This window comes from Euwallacea fornicatus, chromosome 2 (assembly GCF_040115645.1).
Source record: "Euwallacea fornicatus isolate EFF26 chromosome 2, ASM4011564v1, whole genome shotgun sequence".
Taxonomy (NCBI): Eukaryota; Metazoa; Arthropoda; class Insecta; order Coleoptera; family Curculionidae; genus Euwallacea; species Euwallacea fornicatus.
In genome coordinates, this window is record NC_089542.1 from 5,356,079 (window position 1) to 5,377,739 (window position 21,661).

Below are 21,661 nucleotides of genomic sequence, written 5' to 3' on the forward strand. Positions count from 1 at the left end.
ACGTTAGAAACTATAATTCTTTTTGTTGGAGAAACTAGTCTTCTAATGCTATGTTGGATTCCCTCAATTATCACTGTACGGTTTCCTCACTTTTTGGATATATGCAAATTCTATTGATAGATAGTCTTGAAGCAAATATAATATTTTTAGGCTCAACAACATTCTCTATAGCGTTTACATAATCAAACAGTTAGAAGATTGGTTTCGCATGCAATACTGTTGCTTGTTCTTTCCTGGGATAGGTTTGCCTTGGCGTTGATTTGGTAACTGCTGAGTACGTCATATTTTTGTTAAATGAGTTTTGCTCAGTTGGATTCATTCTTTCAATTGGTTTAATTATTTGGCTGCTCTTGTAGTCAAAAACAGCCTCCAAGTGTTTAGACATTACAGCTAAATATTGAGTATTATTTTTTAGAAATAATGTTCATTTATATTAGTAGTATTTAAGTATCGGAAAAGAAAAGAAAAGAAAAAAAACAGCACTCGGGTTTTCTTATTACTGCGGGAATTCAAGCAAACGACACCAGAGATTCTCATGATGCTTACTCGTTGACTCTCAAAACCCGAAATCCTGTCAACATTTAAATATAACCTCAAGCCAGTTCGGTCCTGATATTGTAAATAAAAGGTTGTGCATTTTTGATTGCATAGACAGCCTTTGATTCTGAAACTGCCAGTGGCGTAGGAAAAATGCAACGATTCTATCAAAACTTACAAACACGGAACTATGAGATTTTTTACTCACATTTTTAAGTTTAATAGGTTCCTACTCGTATTTACGAAACAGGGTTATGCTTTTTATATTCAGTAAAAACAGCTTCGTGTTTTAAAATTATGCTCAAGGCATGAGAGTGCGAAGATGTTAATAAACTTGGGAAAATGTGACGTAAAATAAACCATATCAGTTCTGAGATTGTAATTTAGGAGATCCATAAGATTTAACGTCTCGGATCAAAAAATCGATGCGAATGCGAGATCGGATAAGATCCCCAATAGTTTTAACACCTTTTAGATGCTGATAGTGAACAGAAAAAAGTGAAAAATTGTTAGAGCTAAGTTCCAATTCGTTCATAAGGCGAGTCATAATTAGGTTGGAAATTTTTAATAATTGCTTCCTAAACTTAAAACATCCAACAAAGCTCTAAGAATAAATTTTTGGTCAAAAAATGGCACTCGGACATTCCTAAGATTTCGACTATGACAACTATGACTTATGTTGTTTAAAATATAGAACGTGCAGCAGGAATTTATCTTTAAGGTATTCGATCCCAATTGAATAAGCGGGTAAACTGCTATAAATGTTGCGACATGAACACAATCGATTAGACGTTAAGATTAATCAGTTGGTACTAAAAACAGGATCGACAGCATTGATCCGATTGAATTTAACGAGACAAACAAGTTTAGTCTGACATTTGATGACTGACACTACTGACAAATATGTGTACATAGGTGATTTGTCGAATTTGAATTCAAAAATTATGACACTTTGAACTTTTCTTTATTATTTTTCTGTGTTTTGTTATGCCTATCATCGTATAACATTGCAATCAATAATTTGGCAAGAACCGACTAATGTGACAATTCTCGTCGTTAAACTCAAATTAATTTTCTATTTTCAGATATATTGCTGTTTTCTTTTCATTCTTTCGGATCGTTACATCTGACTCGTAATTCCTAACAAAATAAATCCGAGTAAAGTGCGATTCTGTTGACTGTTCAATCCGCTTCATTGATCGGATTAATGTTCCACGATATACACATAATTATACTCTATTTTTCTTTGTACTGTAAATTGCTTTTAGATATAATCACGGAAATCTTGGCTCGTTAGGTATCCGCCAGCCTGTCTCAAAGGCATATGATATTGCCCTTGAAATTTCTTTTAAAATATCTTGGTTCCTATGTTCAAGAAGTCCACATGAAAAGTCCCACCCTTCCTCTAACTTTTTAATATATTAAAATAGAATTTTTTTAACCAAAATTGCTTGAAAATTTAAATAGTTTTCCAATACTGTCAGCCATTTTATACAGGGTATTTAACAAACGTGAGCCAACCCAATATTGCATTTTTTTACAATTAACCATTACTTTGTTTTACTTATCTTAATTTTGCGTTTTATTACGAATTCAAGGATATATATGTATTTGTCATCCCTCAAATCTTATAACTTTTTAAATATTTACAAAAATGTATTCCCATGTAAGATAGTTAGATGGCGGTGTTCTACAAATATATTTTAGTTAACTTTGAAAACAATACGGCTAATGAGTTCATTAGTAGTTATTTGTTTTGTCATTGTTATGGTTTGCCTCAAACTTAAATTCAATAGTTTATTGCGTTTATAATCAACATTTTCTATGAAAAATGGTTTATACTGAAAAAAAAAGATACTAAATTTGTATGTTTATTTAAAATATGACAAAAATTATGTAAAAGGTATTTTTTATTTTTCTTATTTTCTAAACCCAAAAGATATTTACTTTTCGGCCCAACAAGAGTATAATTAATGTTACTAATTAAAGTTAAAATTACAATAAATTAAATACAATGATAAGGCAAAATAAACATTCATTTATTTTTGTTATTATTTTACAAGTATTGTTCAAAGTTCCATCCACTATGTTTAACATAAAGTCGATATCTTTTTTCTAAATTTTAAAGTCATTTTGTAATTATATCACTCTAATTGATGTAAATTATTATATTTCAGACTTTTCTTTTCATCGCATATAATGTATGATCTAGTTCACACCACATATCTCGTTTTTCAGATATCCCCATAAAAAAGTCTTCAACGAGGGTGAGATCGGGACTATTTGAAAATGCCTTGGTGGCCATGGAATTGTTCCGTTTCTTTCTGTTCATTTCTGATATTCCCGATTTAGGATATTGCTCAAGAGAAATGTGCTATGTGGTGGCGTGCTATCTTGTTGCCAAATAATTTCATGACACTCATCAAAGGGTACATTTTCAATGAAATAAAAAATGTATTCATATAAAAACCTATAATACCGTTGACTCGTAAAAGTGCCATCGAAAATAATTGGTTCAATAATTTTATTGTTAGTAATGCCACACCCACATGAAAATTTGTGCTTCCTTGAACTTTACTTGTTTTGTTAAATTTGGATTGCGGCTAGACCAAGTGCTCACATTGTGTTTGTTAAACCCACCAGCAGCTAAAAATGTTGTCTCATCTGTCCATAAATTAAAAAAAAAGAAGAAATTCGAATTATTCTTGAGCGATTTAACATATAATTATAAAAATTTAATCTGTTCTGAATACGAATATCTGTCAATTTTTTTCCAGCTATAAACTTGTTCGCTTTCATTTGGTTCTTTTTTAAAACCATATGTAATAGTCCTCTAGATAGACTCATTTGCAAACTTTCAGTATGTAAAGAGGCACTAGGATTTTGAGTATAATAGTTTAGAATTCTCTGATCTCTCCTTACATTAATTGGCATAATTCTTTTTTGGGTTTTTAAATATCTTGTTTTTACATTTTATTTCATTTTTTATTTAAATGTCTTGCCACTTGGTGTATTCCTAATAGGATATACAAGAGCATACTCCCGTTGGGCTGAAAAGTAAATATTTTTTGGGATTAGAAAATAAGAAAAGTAAAAAATACCTTTTGAAGCAATTTTCTAATATTTTAAGTATATTGACAAAATTTGATATCTTTCTTCTTCAATATATACCATTTGTAATAAAAAATATTGATTAAAAACGCTATAAACTATTTAATTTAATTTTGGAACAACTCATAACGATGACAAAGCAAATGGCTACTACTGACCACATCAGCCATATTGTTTTCATAGCTAAACGAGATATATTTGTAGAACACCGCCATCGAACTATGTTGCACGAGAGAAAATATGTGTAAATATTTCAAAAACTATAAGATTTGATATATGACATTATATATATTAAATATATATCGTTGGATACACGGTAAAAAGCAGAATTGAAATATTTAAAAAAAGTAATGCTTAATTATTAAAAAAATGCAATATTGGATTGGCACATCTTTATTAAACATCCTGTATAAAACGGCTGACTATATTTAAAGGCTACATGAACTTTCGAGCACTTTTGGTTAATTTTTTTTCTATTTCAATATATTAAAAACTTAGAGGGGGTAGGACTTTACACGTGGGCACCCTGTACATTCCTATTTATAAAATGTAAAAACACCTAAATTTTATGGCTTTTCTCTTAAATTGGCACATTTTTCTTGTGTGTAAACGTAACAAACATTTTCTTTAACATTTTCAGTTTATTTGAAGGAGACAAAAACTTAAAAACGGGTATATTTAAGTGTTTTTAATGGATTTTATTGTATTATATATCTTACAAAATCATCTTTAGTTTCCTAGCTATATTTCTTTTTTAATAGACCTCGTATGGTATTGGTTCACTCAGAATCAATAGACCTTTGCCTGAATCTGGGTTATAAATTCCTTATATAACATCATTGCAATTCAGCCACGTCGATTTATTTATAATTCATTTAATGATTTTGTTGTAGCAAAGTTTACTCATTGTAGATGATATTTACAATGGAAATCTAATTTGTAAAAAAGTCGCAAATTGCATGTCCCATATTATGGTAAACATTACACAGTCTTTGCAAAATTCCCAATAATTATCGACAATACTAATTTCGACTTTATCACAATTACACACTAGCACACACAACGTAATAACTCTATCACAAACGGTCTCATTTGCCTAATTATCCGCTTAATGCAACACTGTGCAATCCATCAAACTCGGTAATGAACCCATAATTTACGCAGTAATCAAAATTTACAATTGTAATTAAACAGCGGTACCATGACAACGAGCGTCATTGGAGGCTATTATCATCCGCAAGTTTCAGTGTGATTTCGAATTTATTTTGAAAATTTAATGGTGTCCCTTAAGTGATTTTTAATGAATTGTGATTTGGGGTACTGCTCCTGGGTTAACAGTGTTATCGTGTTTCGTTCGTCAGTGACTAAGCGACCATTTGTCCGATGCGACATGCAACAACATGCAAAACCAATTTTAATTTAATTTAATAAGTTTAAAAATAGTTTTGAAGCACTTGGCATTAGCCATGCTGTTGGTTGTACTGTAATTATGGTCATAATTTGCAAAATATTAATGTTTTTTTTAGACAAAGTAGGTAATTACGTACATGGAAAAATGGAAAGCAATCACAGGTTAAGGATAAAGTGGCTAAAGAGTTATCGTTGGCTACTCCACTCGAAACCTTAGAAATGTTCCACTTAATTACATAAAAAAGGAGAAGGATAATTTACCTAAATTTGGTTTGACAAATACTTACTTTTCAATTTTTGGTAAACAATCTTTTGGAAAAATCAAAACACCCTGTTATTGTCTATCACGTGAAAAGACTTACATACAAATGTTCGTATTAATCACATCAAAAAACTATTTGCTCGCTTGAAACTGGGAACGTAAAAGTTAAATTTCATAAATAAACTAACTTTAATGAGAAGTAAATTCAAGAAATTGCATAATATGTATTGTGTTTATATTATAAAATTTTAATTTCGGGTTCGCAAACATAGAAAAAATATTTTCCAAAATTTTTAAAATGTGTTCTCATGAAGACTGAAATTATTCGGAAAGGGTAAAGACAGCTAATAGATACATGATAAGTGGGAAAATGTGTATGTGAATTGCTTGTTGTGATTAGTAGGTTTATAATATTAAAAAAAACACAAGTTGTTTCATAAAAAAAAAACAGTTCCTAGAGCTTACAAGAATGTTCAAATTGGTTCTAGAAAACTATAAAAACTATAATGAGAAAGAAATTTTGAAAAATCGCTTATCCAGTAACAAATTAATACTTAAATTAAATATTAATATTGAGTATTTTTAAATTCTACGTACAAGGTGGACCACTTCAAACAGTCTACCTGAAATATTTTAAATAGAAATTTTCTTCGGAACACTCTGAGACATGTCAATTTTACTTTTAAGGGAGACATTTTTAGATAGTAAATTCTGAATTTTCAATTCTTCATCATTCTTCTGAAATCAATATTCTGGAATTTTTTTCTCCGCCGTTAAATATTGTAAAAAAAGCTTAAACATAATAATTATAATAAACTCACCAATATTACAAAAAATGATGTTTATTATCGAACTCTTAAGATAAGGTGATGGATTTTGTTCCGATTTTACACTAATCAGAATTATATCGCGAAATTTGTCGATTCATTCGAGGATTCAAAGCATCATAGTTTATACTACTGCAGAGAAGATTAAAATTGTCATTATTTATTTCAAAAACAATGAAATAGCTTGAGAAACTGCAAGAATTTTTAAAGGAAAGTATTCCAGTAAGAATGTGAGCTATCTCTATGTGATGAATTCAATATCTAAATTTCATGAAGACTGGATCTGTTTGTTAACAAAAAATATAAAAGGCGACACACCATTTTCAACGAGGCTGCACAGATTACAATTTTTGGACATATTGAACTGTTTCATGTAAATCAAGAAAAGTTTATTTCAAGCATCCGTAAATTGCAAGCAACATCAGGTATTCCAAGTAGTAATATTCAGAGGATCTTGAAAAAGCATGATTTTCATTTCTATAAAATGCATTTCATTAATGTGCTCAATGAAGATGATCTAGATCGCCGTGTGCAATTTTGTGAAGTGATGAGGGAAAGCTTTGGATCAATCCCAATTTTTGATATTTTTTATACAGTTCCTGCACGTAATTTTTGGGACCAGCATTTTCCCAAACACTGGATTGGAGGAGAGTTTCATTGAATGGCCCTCAAGATCGCCTGATTTTGGATCATTGGACTTTTTCTTATTATATATTATCTATTTAAAAACTTGTTCATACAACGAAATCAACTTTTCTAGAAGACGTTCGCCACTGAATATGCGTGATAGCATGTTGTGAAATATTTTCCGAAATGCTACAAAATGTTTGGGAGATGGTTGAACAAAGACTTTATTATTGTATGGAAGTGAATGGGTTGCAATTTGAACGGTCAATTAAATAAAACATTATTTAAACATTTATTTTTTTCGATTTATTTCACAGATGTCTTAAGCCGGTTTTTTACAAGCTTTAAGGCGGAGCAAAAAATTTCAGCATATTTGCAAAGAGAATTGAAATACCTTTAATTTAAATGAGCCACTTTATTCCCATGTCATTTAAGATTACTGAGGGGGTTGGAACCCCGCTTAGGGGTTGACTATACTTACGAATTTATGATCTAAAAATGTCCCTCTTGAAAATAAAATTGACGTATCTCGGGGTTTTCCGAAGAAAAAAATTCCATTCAAGATATTTCAGGTGGACTGCATTAAATGGGCCACCCTGTATATCCAGAAGATAATACATATATGGTATTGAAATTTGCTTCAAGTAATTCTTTGATTGCGCACATTATTTCAATTGATTTTTGATTTCATATATATATTTTATTGTTTTCGATTCGTCCAATGTTCCTAATTTAAAGGAATTTATTATTTTTTTGTTGTTTTAGAAATGTTTTCATATTTAAATATTCAAAATAAGTATTCACTTCTTTCTGTGCAATCAGGGTGTTCTATATGAAGGAGCAGGGTTCTAGTAGAGTATATTGGGAAAATAAATTTTCAGACAAACTTTTACAAGATTCTCATAGACTTATCGCCTTTGAAAAGGAAAAATGCACATGTGAATTTTTTTATTAACTGAAAAAGCATTATACTAGCTCTGCTACATGATCAGTTAACCACAAATCCGATCATGGAAATCTGTCTGAAAAAAGGTAACAAACTCGAGATATCGGTTATGACAGTGGAGCTCATTCAAGTCGCCTGAAAGGATGCATGTTCTTAACTTTACGGAACCCATTAATATGAATGCAAAGACGCCAGGCAATGCATACAGGAAAACGCATTGTATGGTTATTTATTATTATTCGTGTATTTTTCTTGAATACGTTATGAGTTTTCAGCTTTAATGACAGCATTACGTATTAATCAAAGCCACCAGAATGCGCACAAAGGGCAGGAACGGAGGTTGCGGTGATTGATAGTTCGCCGTAAAATGAATCATAAATCTGAAGATCGGAATGGGTACCACTAATCAGGAACGACGTATGCCAATTAATAATTTATTTTAAAGAGGGTGCAGCCATCGATTATGCTGAAATACGACAATCGTTAATGGTCCGCTGCGCGCCAGCATGACTTTATCATGGCTGCTTTTTTTCCACGTTTCTGATTTTACAATCCCGATTATGTGGGTGGTTTGAATGGGGGCCATTACGATTAATTCCTCTTCAGCAATTGTTGTAATAGAATTTGCTATAATTGATAGACTTCGAACTTCAAACACCTATTCTCAACTTTGCATAGAACAACAACTTAATGGTTAGGAAAGGCGTGTTTTTTTACGAAAAGTCAATGTCATGGCAATATCATCACCATTGATAATAAGCCGCAAAAAGGAAGGTCGCGTCTATAAAATATTTAGCCTAGTTATTAGAACTTGCATATGTATAATGTCTTCAAGATAAGAGCTTCCACTCAACAACAATTTTATTTATTACAACATAGAGCGTATTAGGCATTCACCAAATTAGTACCTTTCGCATTTTCCCTTTCCAAGCGTAAACCCTACATTACAACCCCTTATCCCTACATTAACATTTGATTTGTTCTATTCTTATGTCCCAAAAGTATAGCATACATCTACCATCTAAATATGTAATGACTTACTATGTCAGACACATCCCTCAAATGTAAACTTTACTGGCATTATTTACGGCCCGCGATGGCCGTGTAAGTTTTGTCCTGAATAATGAATGATGCAAAACTTTACAAGGGTTGTTATTTATTGAAATATGGCCGTTCAATAATGTCTGTCAAGTTTCAGTGGGTATTAATAAATTACATTAATTTTTCAAACTTACCGGTATGGATGTAAGTGTGCTTCTTCATATCAGATTTCTGGTGGAATCGCTTCCCGCAATACTGGCAAGGGTAGGGCCTAGTGTCCGAGTGGATCAGCAGGTGGGTCGAGAGGGTTGAGGAGCGTTTGAAGGATTTTCCGCATTGTTGGCACTGAAAATAGAAAAGAAACCAGGTCAATAGGATGGCATTATTAAAGACTAAATCTCGACAAGGTTAAGTCTCGAAAATAGTTTTTTTACCCCTTATGCATCATCAGTACCACAGAAATATTTTTAAGATACCAATTAAGTCATTGAAAATCTGTATTCAATAGTTCTTATCTTCCTGGGCATCAATGTATTTATTCTACTTTGATAAAGCATTGAAATTTTTAATGAAAATCATCAAGCTGAAGAATCTCGAATTAACTCGAGCAAAGGAGAGTCATCTCGCGTTTGTATTCTGAATTAACCTGGCCAAATAAGTAAGGACACCTTCCATTTGTAACTTGAAGATGAATTTACATTCACTTTATGCTATCAGAAATTAATATCACGTAGAAAAGGAACTCATAATTGAAGTAAGTTTTTCGTAGAAAATTTACAGGTTAAATCGGCTTTTTCCTCATTTGTTTTAAAGAAATAAATGTGCTAAAATTTCTACGGAGGTAAAACACTTAATGATGAATGCCTTTTTGAAAGAAAAGTGTGTTACTAATATTTTCAGGCAGTTTACTTATGCGACATTTCGAATAGGCACTAATTCTAAAAGAATGTCTCAGAAAGGTCCTTAGAATCCGTGGTCCCCGAGAATAAATGCTCAAATTCTTAAAAGGAAGTTCAATCATGGTATGTTCACCGCAGGCTGGTTGAAACCACTGGTTTCGGAACAAAAGCCTGTTTTGGCTAGTATTCATTTGGACAGCTACAAGTACACAGTTGAAAATTGGAAAACAGATTATCTAGCGATGAATCTCGATATAAAGATTTCAACTTAGATCGAATGAAGCATGTCAGGCATCTCGTTAATACAAGATTCTGTTTAAAGTACGTTATACCAACAATGAAGCGTAGACAGAGTAGTGTATTATTATGGAGCTGTTTCCATGGATCAGAGTAGGTCCATTACACTTCATAAACGAGACTATGGATTGATTGGTTTACAGGAATACAATCGAAAATCTAATGTTGCTCTGTACTGAGCGGTGGATAACTCTACCCTACGATTTATATTTCAACAGGACAATGATCTGAATTACTCATCCCACCTGGTTTGCGACCGTAATGCGCGGATTGTACAGTGGCCACTACACAGGTAGTCACTCATATCGAGAACTGACAGGAAGACGTAGAACGTCGGGCTTGTACTACAAGATTACTAAACAAACCGTCTTTCAGCGATAAGATGAAGATAAAGTGTAAAAGTGTATGCGGTTTTATAGGATCCAACACTTAATTTCATCAAAGTCGCACCGATATCACCAAAAATTTTTGAGTTTTTACTCAATTAATAATTAAATGAATCCCAATCATTTTGTTATTTGCTGGGTCTCAGCACAACTGTTAGACAAATAAAACGTATTTTCGTTAAATTTCCTCTACATATGTCTTATATCAATTGATATCATTTGGGTAAATAAATTTTTTACGACTTAATGGATAACAAATACCCATGAAACTATTATTTTTATTTTAATTAGGATATAAAACTTAAGAGAAAATACACCTCGCTCTTTCTTTAGTGAAAATACTAATATATAAGGTGTTAATTAAGTATGTAGGTAAATTTCAAGGAGTACATCATCGACGAATTTTGATATAAAACGTTTATATTAACGCGGATCCGGAACAGCTTTTCGAAATAAAAATTTTAATTTAAGTACCCTATATCTTGAAAACTTGCTCTTTGCAGACCCATGTTAATATGAACTTTTTATCTTATAATTCCTTAAAGATTCGCCCCATAAAGACTGTCTACATATTTCAAATTAACACACTGTATGTATCTTATTTTATGGTTTATTTTTGTCCTGTAATGCGTAAAATTACTTAAAATTTTGTACCTTAACGAATTGATTCATCTCTTTGATAAATTTAGAAGTTATGTAGCCTTGCCTTTTGAAATTCTTATTACGTTTCAAATTTTTTAAATAAAATTAATATCTTTTATTAAACACTACAGTAAGTTTTAGACTTTTAAGTTATTTCTCATTGAGTCTTTTCTATTAACTGCGTTTCAAGGAAACCTAAAAAAAAACTATACTTCTATTTGATCTCTGAGTGGTTTAAATATATATTTCAGTCGATTAAATCGACAAACAACTTTCAGAAATATTTTTAATTTTCCTCGAAATTGTCAACAGATGATATGTACCAATTCATTGGGATTTTTCCAAATTTTGAGCGTGAATATCCCGAGAGTCTGTCCATAAATTTATCAAAAAACAGCTAAAATGGATGGTTTCGATCAGCTGTATAAGCCTGCACATCCTGCCGGGTTTTAATACCTTCTTTAGCGTCTGAAGTCATTTGTTCTCTCCCTATCGCAATTTAAATTTTGAAATACGCTAATCTAACCTAAATAAATGAAATTCAGATTACAAATGAATATCACTTGTCATTTGTAGTGGGAACAAACGAATGTTGACAGTCCTTTGTTCAATTTAAGCTAAGTAACTTTTAATCATTATATAACCTCAACAAGATATCTATATATTTTTGCCGTACAAGTACTAGCGAAAACTTTCACAAAGATTAAATTTTAAGAATATTTTTTGAAAGAAATTTACTTTGAGTGATTAAATTAATAATTTATTTCAAAAACCTCCAACTGAAGACAGCTGATAAATTCACGATGATTGAATAGTAACAAGCTTTAATTAGCGTCACGTAACTGAAATAATTACGAGAAAAAATACGCCAGTTATGACTGGGAACGCCTCCCTAAGGAAATATAAACATACAATCAAATTTTTATTACGAAACAATTATCTTCTGAAGAATCTATGTATCAATTGCTTCAAATAAATTATTAGAGGTAATTAAAAACCTCGAAGGAATCGTAACGTTTCTATCACGAACATTTTTGAAAAGCGTATAATTAACGACGAAATCAAAAATGAAAATAGGGGGAAAATATAGTGTAACTTCCATTATTAATTAGCAGAAATTGAGCGGAAAACGATTGGAAATATAGTTAAAGTGGTTATTAGTGAACGCAAAAAAGGACATGAGTAGATTTCTTTATCGTAGCATCAATAAATTCATTAACAAAACAGAGAAAGAGATATAAGTTTTTTAATTAGCGATGCGATTGCGATCAATTTCGAGATATTTGAAATGGTCAGTGATTAGCGCAACAAATTATTAATATTGGATAGAGAAAATTGAAACAAAGGAGGTATAAATTTACGTATGTATTCCAAGAAACATCCCTCTAAAAGCTGCAATCGAAGCCAAATGGACAGTTCATAAAACCTGTCTTTTTAAAAGTTTCTACACTAGCAATTTAGTAATTTTTGCAACTTTTTCTTTTTTCATATATTATTTTCCTGCCAGGCTCATTGATTGATGCATTCATATTATAGAACTACCAATGAGTAATAGCGATGTAACTAAACACAATGTTTAAATTGCCCTTAAATGGCAACGCATCCAAGTCCACTTGCTAAACCATTGTTGCCGGTAAAACGTCAAATTAATGGTCGCGATCGAGACGAAGATATCAAATGGAGATGTTTCTCAATGAACTGCAGCATCCCCAGTGTTGCCACACCTTTTTAAATTTCTTTTAATAGAGAGTGCTCTCAGAAAACGTGTCACTTTCATTTATTCTTTGATTTATTTATTGGATTCGTCGATAAATAAGAGACCAAACGATCATACCGTTGAAGATCAATAGTTATGGAATAAAAGTTTAATAATCGGGACCATTACCCCGGGTTTGGAATGATAAATGAACAAAAATGTATGCCTAGATTTAATGAGCACTATTTCCGATTAAGTCTCTATGCATTATTGATGGAAGACATTAGCCTACGAACAGCCGGATCATTACCGCAACAGTCTTGTCTATGATTTTAGGCAGTGGTGTAGAGATAACCGTACTTTGGTCCTCCTAATCCCGACGAATTCGGGTAATTTTTTGTTTAATCCTTATTGCATATTAGAACAATAAAATTGCTACTACATAATTAACTCAAGGAATGGTATGAGTGGCTCAAAATACTAGTTGTTTTGCACTACTGCACTGGTAACCCGTTCTGAATTTAATGTGCAAGAAAAGGAACTATAACGGAAAGTTCATAAGTAGAGTTTCAGCCAAGTTTTCCTATTATTTATTCCTCAATAAGTAGTGCGGATGGATAATAAAGACCTTATAATGAAATTTTTATGTCTTCAGTAAATCTAACGATCGATATTTCTGTGCCAGTTTTCCGAGAGTTTAAAGGCTTTAATTGCGAGGATTCGCGCTAATAATGCATACAGAGGTGGGCGTTATCAAATTATAGAGGTAAATATTTGATGTCCAATCAATGTACTGCTTCTTAGGAGTAATGGTTTTTAAACAACGTCAAAATTGATTGTCATGTTGGAAATATTGGAATGCCTTTGGAACTTTGCAAATTTATCTGAATTTTTAATTTGTTTAAAAGTTTTTTCATTCAGAAGAAGCAATAAGCATCCTATTACTTTTTGACACATATATTTTTTTAAAAGTGATTTCGTGGACGAGGTATAAGTTTAGTTGCTCAAATAAATTTGGCTCGCCACCGAAGACGGCAAAACAAATAATCATTTGTCTTACCGTGAACTGTTTCTCTCCCGTGGGTCCAATGGTATGGGACGTCTTTGGGTGAAAGTCTTTCTCGTGGTCCCATTTCCATCGACCATCGACCAGTTTCACGGGACTGACGATAGTCGGGTCGTGCTTGGAAGCTACATTTTTCATTTCTTGTTCGCACAAACTCCCAGGCGACCATATACTATGCGTCCTCGATCGCCCTTTTAAGGACAAATTCAAAGGGGCATCTTCATCTGAAACAAACAAAAGTCCAGTTGTATAATCTTGAATCATTACGTCAAGTTTTAGAGAGAAAAACAATTAATTAATAAGGTATAAAAGAATGCTGGTAGGAAAATACTCGCAAGTTAGAAAATACTGGTAACCTTATTTACCATATAATACTCGTAAATCTCTAAAGATTTTCTGAATTTAGTAATGAAAAATAAAGGTCAAATTAAGTTTATCATTACCAATTTCCATCAAAGTAATGAAATAGAGTTTATTATTTCTTCACCTTTTAGATACGCCTCTGCTAGGTCTAAGATGACGTTTTTAGCGCAATTATTGTGTGCTTGTAGAAGTAATTTGGTTGATAAATTAACAATTGATTTGTAAAAGTGACTAGAATTATTCTTTTCTATACATATAAAGCTCTGTTTTCCTTCTACAGTATAACTTAAATTTTTCTGTACTTACCGATTTTGGCCTTTTCGGGAATACACCCTGCATCTACTGAGGTGGCCTGATCTGGACTCAGTGATTCTAGTCTTTGAGTGGCTGGACTGTATGGCAAAAACAGACCCGGAATTGAGTGCCAAATGTAGGGAGGGTAGGGAGTAGGTACCAAGGGATTTAGGGCGTTCGCATATACCAAGGCTCCCATACCTGAAAGAAAAGAAAATTGTGTTTTCTTTGCGAAAAGCGAGGACGCACAGGTGGTTTTTCCTTCAGTGATTTCGTTATGAAAAAGGAAGCGCACGAGATGATACTTTGTTTTTGTCCGATAATGGTCATTTATTTTCTCTATAACAGTATAAGATATTTGATTTATGATAAAATAATAATTGAAAAATGCTGTTATTCAAAATTAGCCCTAATTTAAAACGTTTTACTAAGAAAACAAATCTTCAAAAATTGATAACTTAAATGAAAAGCATGGTACAGTACTGCGTTTTTAATCAATATTAGCCTTGTATTTTTACAGTAATACTAAAAAATTGTCGACTTGGTCTATCAAAAATGAGAAACATTCTGAGATAAAAAATAATTCATTTCAATATAAAATACATTACGAAAAATAATTTCCAAATATGTATGTGTCAGTTGAAGCAAGGGAAGTTTAACGAAAAAAACGAAGAATTAAAAATAGTTGTCGATCAAAGAACAAGTATGCTACGCAGTTGTCTTTTAACTTGCTTATATGTAATGCTAGATTTGTATGTAACAGCAGGAAATATCAACTTGATTAAGCTGAAACAGCCTAATTGGGACTTAAGAATATTAACTTGAAAACATCTAAGATACAATAGTAAACAAGAAATTTTCAATCAGAAATTTCTCGAATATTCCATTTTGCAGTTTGCAAAAAATTTGGGGTACGTTAAAAATACTTAAGTACAAAGATAATGTGAACACAGTTGAAAAACTCAAATAAAGAATATGTGCAAGTCGTGTCCAAATATGTGAGAGAAAACGAGAGATCGGTCGTGCTATCCAGACTATTCTTCAGAGGCGTAAGTTATGTTTGCGCCAACAAGGAAGGCATTGTGAACAATATTTATAACTTATAGTGTTTTATATATTTTATATTAATATTTTCGAAATTTGCAAATGCAATTTTTCTTTGTGCAAATGTTTTTCAGTAACTGACACCTCCCTCACTCTTTTGAAAGTAAGATAAACTCAAGGAACGCTACCACGGTAAAAAGGTATTTGGTAGTAGATATTTTTCACGAAGTGAAAATGATATAAAATGGGGAATTTTTTGGACCGATGGACAGTCGAAATTTTAACAAAAAGAAAGGAATAAGAAAGTTTTGCGTTTAGACTTCGTAAAATCAGCAAAAAGGAAATAAGTGAACACAAAGGTTGTTTAAAATAGGAAAATTAAGTGGTTTTCCAATGATACTATGGAAATTGTTGTAGCTGCAATACATGAAAGATACGGGGCCATTTATATTACAAAACACAAGTCCTCAAAAATAAAAAATAGAATTTCTTCAAAATGGGTAGAGTTTTCCGAAATTTTCTATATTACATTTTTAGTAGCATTTGATGTGTAGAACCACTTCCTGAAATTTAATTAGGTAGTTCAGAGAAACCCTGTATATAACCCATAATTAATTTTTTTAAAAATATATTCCTTAATATTCTTGTGCTCTAAAGTTTTTGTATAGCCTCAATTATTCTTATGAAACTTACTGCTAAGATACTCCTTCGCCCTTATTTCTTTCGACCTGCAAACAATCGAAAACGCGCTGTGTCTTGAAAGAGGAACATCGGTCGAATGAGGAGAAGCTGGACTCATGCTTCTGCTGGACATTCCGGCTGCAGGACTACTTGCAGGAGATTCTGGAGGGGTGTGATCCCTCGAGGCATCATATGTGGAGGGTAGTAGTGTAACTTTTGGCATGCTGCAATTAAATTTTAAATTGTAATGAAGGTATTACTGAAAGTTCGTCAAGCGAAAAGTTGTTTCGATTTATTGCTGCTTCCTTTTAATAAATATTAACCGAACAAGGTTTCGTCCGACGACAGTGTAAATAATTTAACAACAGACCGAATAAATCAATTTAAGGCAGGCAAATCGTCTGCCTGGCCACCTTATTGCTATTTACATTAAAACATCCCCCTTGGCCACGTAGCGGTCGAATCACGCGATAATTTCATCTATTGATCCCCGAGATTGTCCCTCTAATTGCCCAGTTTGATGGTAAATGTCCGATGGCAAATGGACATTAGTGGAGGTTCCCATTGTGCGACACGAAACACGCATATGTTGGCCGATCATTTTCGCCTTCGTGAAAGAGCGTTGAGGGTGGCTTTTTTGACAGTATTCTACAATGAGGTGAACTGGGATTTGTAGGGTGATCATAAATATAATGCGGTTGATTACAAATAAAGGACAAAAAAACACGAACAGTAGTCGGATTTATGATGAATTAAGGAGCCTTAAAATTCAATACAAAAACTTTTCTGAAGTTAACCTTTGATAAATTAAACTAGAAAAGGTATTATTATACATCAACCTTTAGCTCGCAATCCATAAAATAAGAAAATTTATTTTTAAATAGAGGTATTTGCATATCATCGTTGTCAAAATGATAGTAATTATCCAAAATGACTGCTTTTGCCATTGTCAATATTTTGCATGTGTATAATATTTGGCCATCACCTTAATCGAGAGTTTTGACTCATATTGATCTTGAATACCTCCATTGAGGTACCGGGTCATTAAAAATGAAATTTCAAAAACCTTCATTATGAGGTTCTTTGAAAACCAGTAGTGGGGTGAAAAAAAGTCTTCATCTTTTGTTGTGGTTGCAGTTTTGGTCTTGGTCTTACACAAAATACAAGAAAGCTTGTAAGAAATATATGACATTGTTACAAACCACTAATTTTGAAATTGATAAATTCGCATTTTCAACTATAAAAAAGTCGGGATATATGTTAAAGTTTCTGAGTTCGGGGTTATTGTAAAATTTTAATTTTAGAAAATTGTTTATTGTTGAATACGCATGACAGTCAATACGTAAATTTTTAATTCCCATTTCTACTTAGTAAGGATATTTGAATTTAGAAATTATATTTGTTTTACAAATATTACACGAAAAGGGACGAACAATTAGTTCCAAAAGGTAAGTAATACGTGTATACCGGCATTGAACTATACTGTTTTATTTCTAGTTGAATTTTTAAGAGAAATACAAGAAATCAATGAAAATTGACTAACCTCAACGATTACCACAAAAGATTTTACACCAATGCGACAGAAAGGTTCCACATTCCATTAAAAACAGAACCTCAGGTCGGGCCGTTATTGGGAAGTATAGTTGCAGTAGTGATTTTAGATAACTCACTTTTTGACTCAGATTTAGGTTCGGGTTTAAGTCGGTCCATTTTCTATTTCTCGTATTAATACAAAAAATTTGAAAATTTCCAAAGATGCCTTACTTTTCAGCACTTCTTAAATTTATATGACATATATTTTAACAATCTGGGTTGTAATATCTCTTTTAGTTACCGAGATACGATGGTACTATAATATTTAAATATTTTAAGGTTTTTAATGCGCCTCTAAACTGCAGATGCTTCAAATTACATATGCATGGTTTTAACGGAAAATCATTAAAAAAATCCCGCAATGGGCGGTAGACTGTGAACATAGGGCGTTGATTAGGTAATTTCCTATTTACTAAGAGAGCTCTCGCTAAAAACACATTAATTTACTTATACAAGACATGCCTCTGTCGTTGCAATGCCGCCTTGGGGTATTTTTAGTGATCATCCTTTAAAATGTCTCAATTGAGTTATCCAGGATCCATATAGTGTCTTAATCAAGGCTCTTATAACAAAAACAGCAATAAAAAAAAACAAAAATTCCCAAAGGGAGTGAGGAAGGTATCTACTTTTATCTCTGGAACGTGTAGAACTCTTAAAAAATTTGACATGCACTTGAAATCTGCCGAAAGGGTGGATTGCGTACTTTATAAATATCATCTACATTTTAGAATATTTAAAATTTTGATTATCGAGAAAATCTTGAATATTTGATAATCGATAGTTTAATTTGATGTAATTTTAGTGAACGTTTCAGTGGTTAATATATTGTACAGGGGTAAAAGGATAAAATTTCTGTGTTTGACTGTGTAGTCACTGTTGAATCCAAATGGTTTTGAATATGAAGTCCTAAAGAAGTTACTTGTCATTTAACGTAGTCTGACATCAAAATAAGATCTGTCCTTTAATAAAAAAAAAATCTCGAATCTTAGGGAATTCCGAGATGTTAACCAGTCCATTTTTCTCCATACAAATTATGCCCCACATATTTTCTTAAAATTTCAAAATTGAAAAATAGTCTTCTAATTATTAGACGACGTTGTCCCTGCTATGAATTTATTATCTTTGCAATATAAATTGGCAAAATTCTACGGAAAATGATGTTTTGTCATATTTTGTGTGAGACTGGATTATTGAAGAAGAATGGGCCATATGTAGTTTGTTCAAAATTCGTGGTTCCTAATCTTATCTCATTCAACGACTTGTATTATGTGCGTCTCTTACTTTTGTTTTAAAGCACTTATTAGTTGATGGTTTTTAAAACACGTGAATTATCGCATTTTTGAGACGATATCGAACATCATATGTAGGCAACTATGACCGATATTAATCACAATTATTTACCAATGGCATTTATTGGAACTGAATTTACTGTGCGAAATGGTGAAAATGCCCTATTTTTTCAAAACATCTGTTACAATGTTATAACTTCCATAGCTCTGAGAAATTTACCATGTGTAAAAAAACTCGTTCATGACCCTTGGGCTATTGCAGTTCTAGCTAGTTATTCTTATATTTGGTTGCGTCGCTGGTATATAGGTCATGAATTAGTATGGGATAAACTTCTTATAAAGAATACAGAAAAAATTAGAAAAAACTATAGCGTCCTTTGATTAATTGTAAGTTGGTATGTTTTCCTAATGAAAAGTGTACAGGGCATTCCAATGAAACTCTGTCATGAAGATTATTTCAAATCTTTCTTTCAATTATATTTTTTAATCACAAGACTGCAACGACAAAAATAAGTGCCATATTAAGTCTTCATAAATTCGAATACTCATTATACTGTATTTGCAGTATCTTTATATTGTGAGGGTATACAGAGCCATTAAAATTTTACTAATGTCTAATGTCTGAGTAGAAGTGATTCCACAAAAAAATAAAATAATTTGACATATATACAGAGTGCATCTTGGTAAATTAATGACGTTTTAGGAATCAGTACAAACATATGGGATGTGAAATTCAGTTTCATTTTTCTACATGTTGCAATATACATATACAGAGTCCTTCAAAAGGTTGTAGAATATTTGTCGGGTAATAACGTCAAAATGCCCTGTCATAACAGTTTTTACACATGAAAACTTAAAAAAAACATGATGATTTTGCGTCTTTCTATTTTAAAGGGACAATCTGTCTTTTTTTGTATTCTTGGATTCGCTAGAGTATTTGCTATATTAATGTTTTTTGTCTTTCATTTGTTTTCATATTTGAATTTTTTAAATCCATATAATTGCATTGCTGCTACTAATGTCTAATGCATTACTAGTTGTGTAAAAAAATAGGTAAGTACACATTCGCGTTTGGTACGTCACTGATTTTTAAAAGTAAAAAGTTAAACATTTTTATAATATTTTTATATAACTGAAATATTTTGAAGAAGTCATTAGAAAAAAAAACAGTCTTGTACCTCATGGGCATTTAAGGGGTCAGACATAGACTCATACTTGTCACCATGTCTAATTAATAATGTTGTAATAATATACAATCTTGAAAGACCGGCTATACCACCGCATTATTATAGTCGAATTGCGTAAGTTTAATTTCAACATATTCAGAGGACAATAAGGAAAACGCAGAGTCTCATACAACGGGAAAACACTCTTTTTTGCATTCGAAATAGGATTCAAATTTAGCACTCACACTGCATAAATTTCTAAATAGGTTAGTTATAATGTCTTGAAAAAGTTAGTTCCGCCATAATTTTTTTAAAATTGAAAAGTCTCATATTTCTATTTGAAATTTCTTCAGGGCTTCAAACGCGATTTATTATCTCATGTAACGAAAATGACCAAGCGTGTTAATAGTTTGATACTGCAAATATAGCAAGTAACACCTTGGCAAGCCCCTGAATAATGTTTTACTCACTATATTAGGAATTTTATAGCCTCGTCTTCAAAGTACACGTAAGTATAAAAAACGTCAGGTATGGCATTATAAGTAGTATACACAGTGCACAGATTTTAAATACAAGTTTATAAACAAGTAAAAAGTTAATTTGTTTTCTCTAAAATCTTGCACTTAAATTTATCAGATTGAATATATAGCTTGAATTTGGTTTGACAAGTTTTTTTGATTTCCTACATATGTTGAGATGTATTTTTTTTTAATTTCAATGCTATGCCATTGCCTCCTAAATGATTTTAGAAATTTCACTTTTCAAGTCTTTTTTTTTAACCAACCACTATATATATATGTATATATAGTGTAACCATTTTTTTTATAATATTTTGTTTTTTGTTTCAATGCAAATCTACCTAATACTCACCTTTATAAAGTCACGAAAAAGTCACAAAGTCACTCAACTTTTTTCCGCTCAACTCTCTTCCGTCTTCACAATCCTTCACGAAACACTACTGAGCCAACTCAAACAAATTTACGAAAAAATTCTGCACTCACTTTCATCGACCTCACTTACATGTCTGACGGACAACACTTGACTGAATCAGTGGGTAATAAAATCCTGATATAAAGTTATGTAGTGCCCCTCTACGGATTCATTTTACCTGTGCTTCCTCACAGGTAATCCACGTGCGTAGCTCAACCCGCCTATAAAGGCGCCCCATTGGTAGCGAGCGCGGCGTCGGGGCGGCGTTTACGGTATCTGATTGGCGCGGATTGGCGGGCTTCATCGGGGATCCTTAATGATAACTTTAATTGATTAACAATGCTTTTTGCACAAGGTGTCATATTTTGTGTAATGTATGAGTTATCGTTGTGAGTTTTACTCATAGGAAATTGGGTGAGTGTCGCCAAGGGACTTGTTTAATGAATTGTTGTTATGGGTCGATGACAAATTTTTCAGTGACGTTTTAATCTATCAAATTTTTGTTTGTTTGTCGTTAATACCTTGTTTTTAAATGCTTACAAATAGTTATGTGT

At 32.1% G+C, this 21,661-nt stretch overlaps 1 protein-coding gene across 1 annotated transcript in view; it reads right to left on the reverse strand.

The window, feature by feature from the left end:
* Positions 1–21,277, reverse strand: part of LOC136346738 (uncharacterized) — a 32,019-nt gene extending 10,742 nt beyond the window's left edge. The window contains exons 1-5 of the mRNA XM_066296119.1: positions 21,048–21,277; positions 16,142–16,353; positions 14,417–14,605; positions 13,742–13,971; positions 8,956–9,106 (exon numbers count right to left, since the gene is read on the reverse strand). Of these exons, the coding sequence (XP_066152216.1) occupies positions 8,956–9,106; positions 13,742–13,971; positions 14,417–14,605; positions 16,142–16,352 (781 nt within the window). The 5' untranslated portion in view covers position 16,353; positions 21,048–21,277. The remainder of the gene's footprint in view (positions 1–8,955; positions 9,107–13,741; positions 13,972–14,416; positions 14,606–16,141; positions 16,354–21,047) is intronic.
* Between the last annotated feature and the right edge of the window lie 384 nt (positions 21,278–21,661).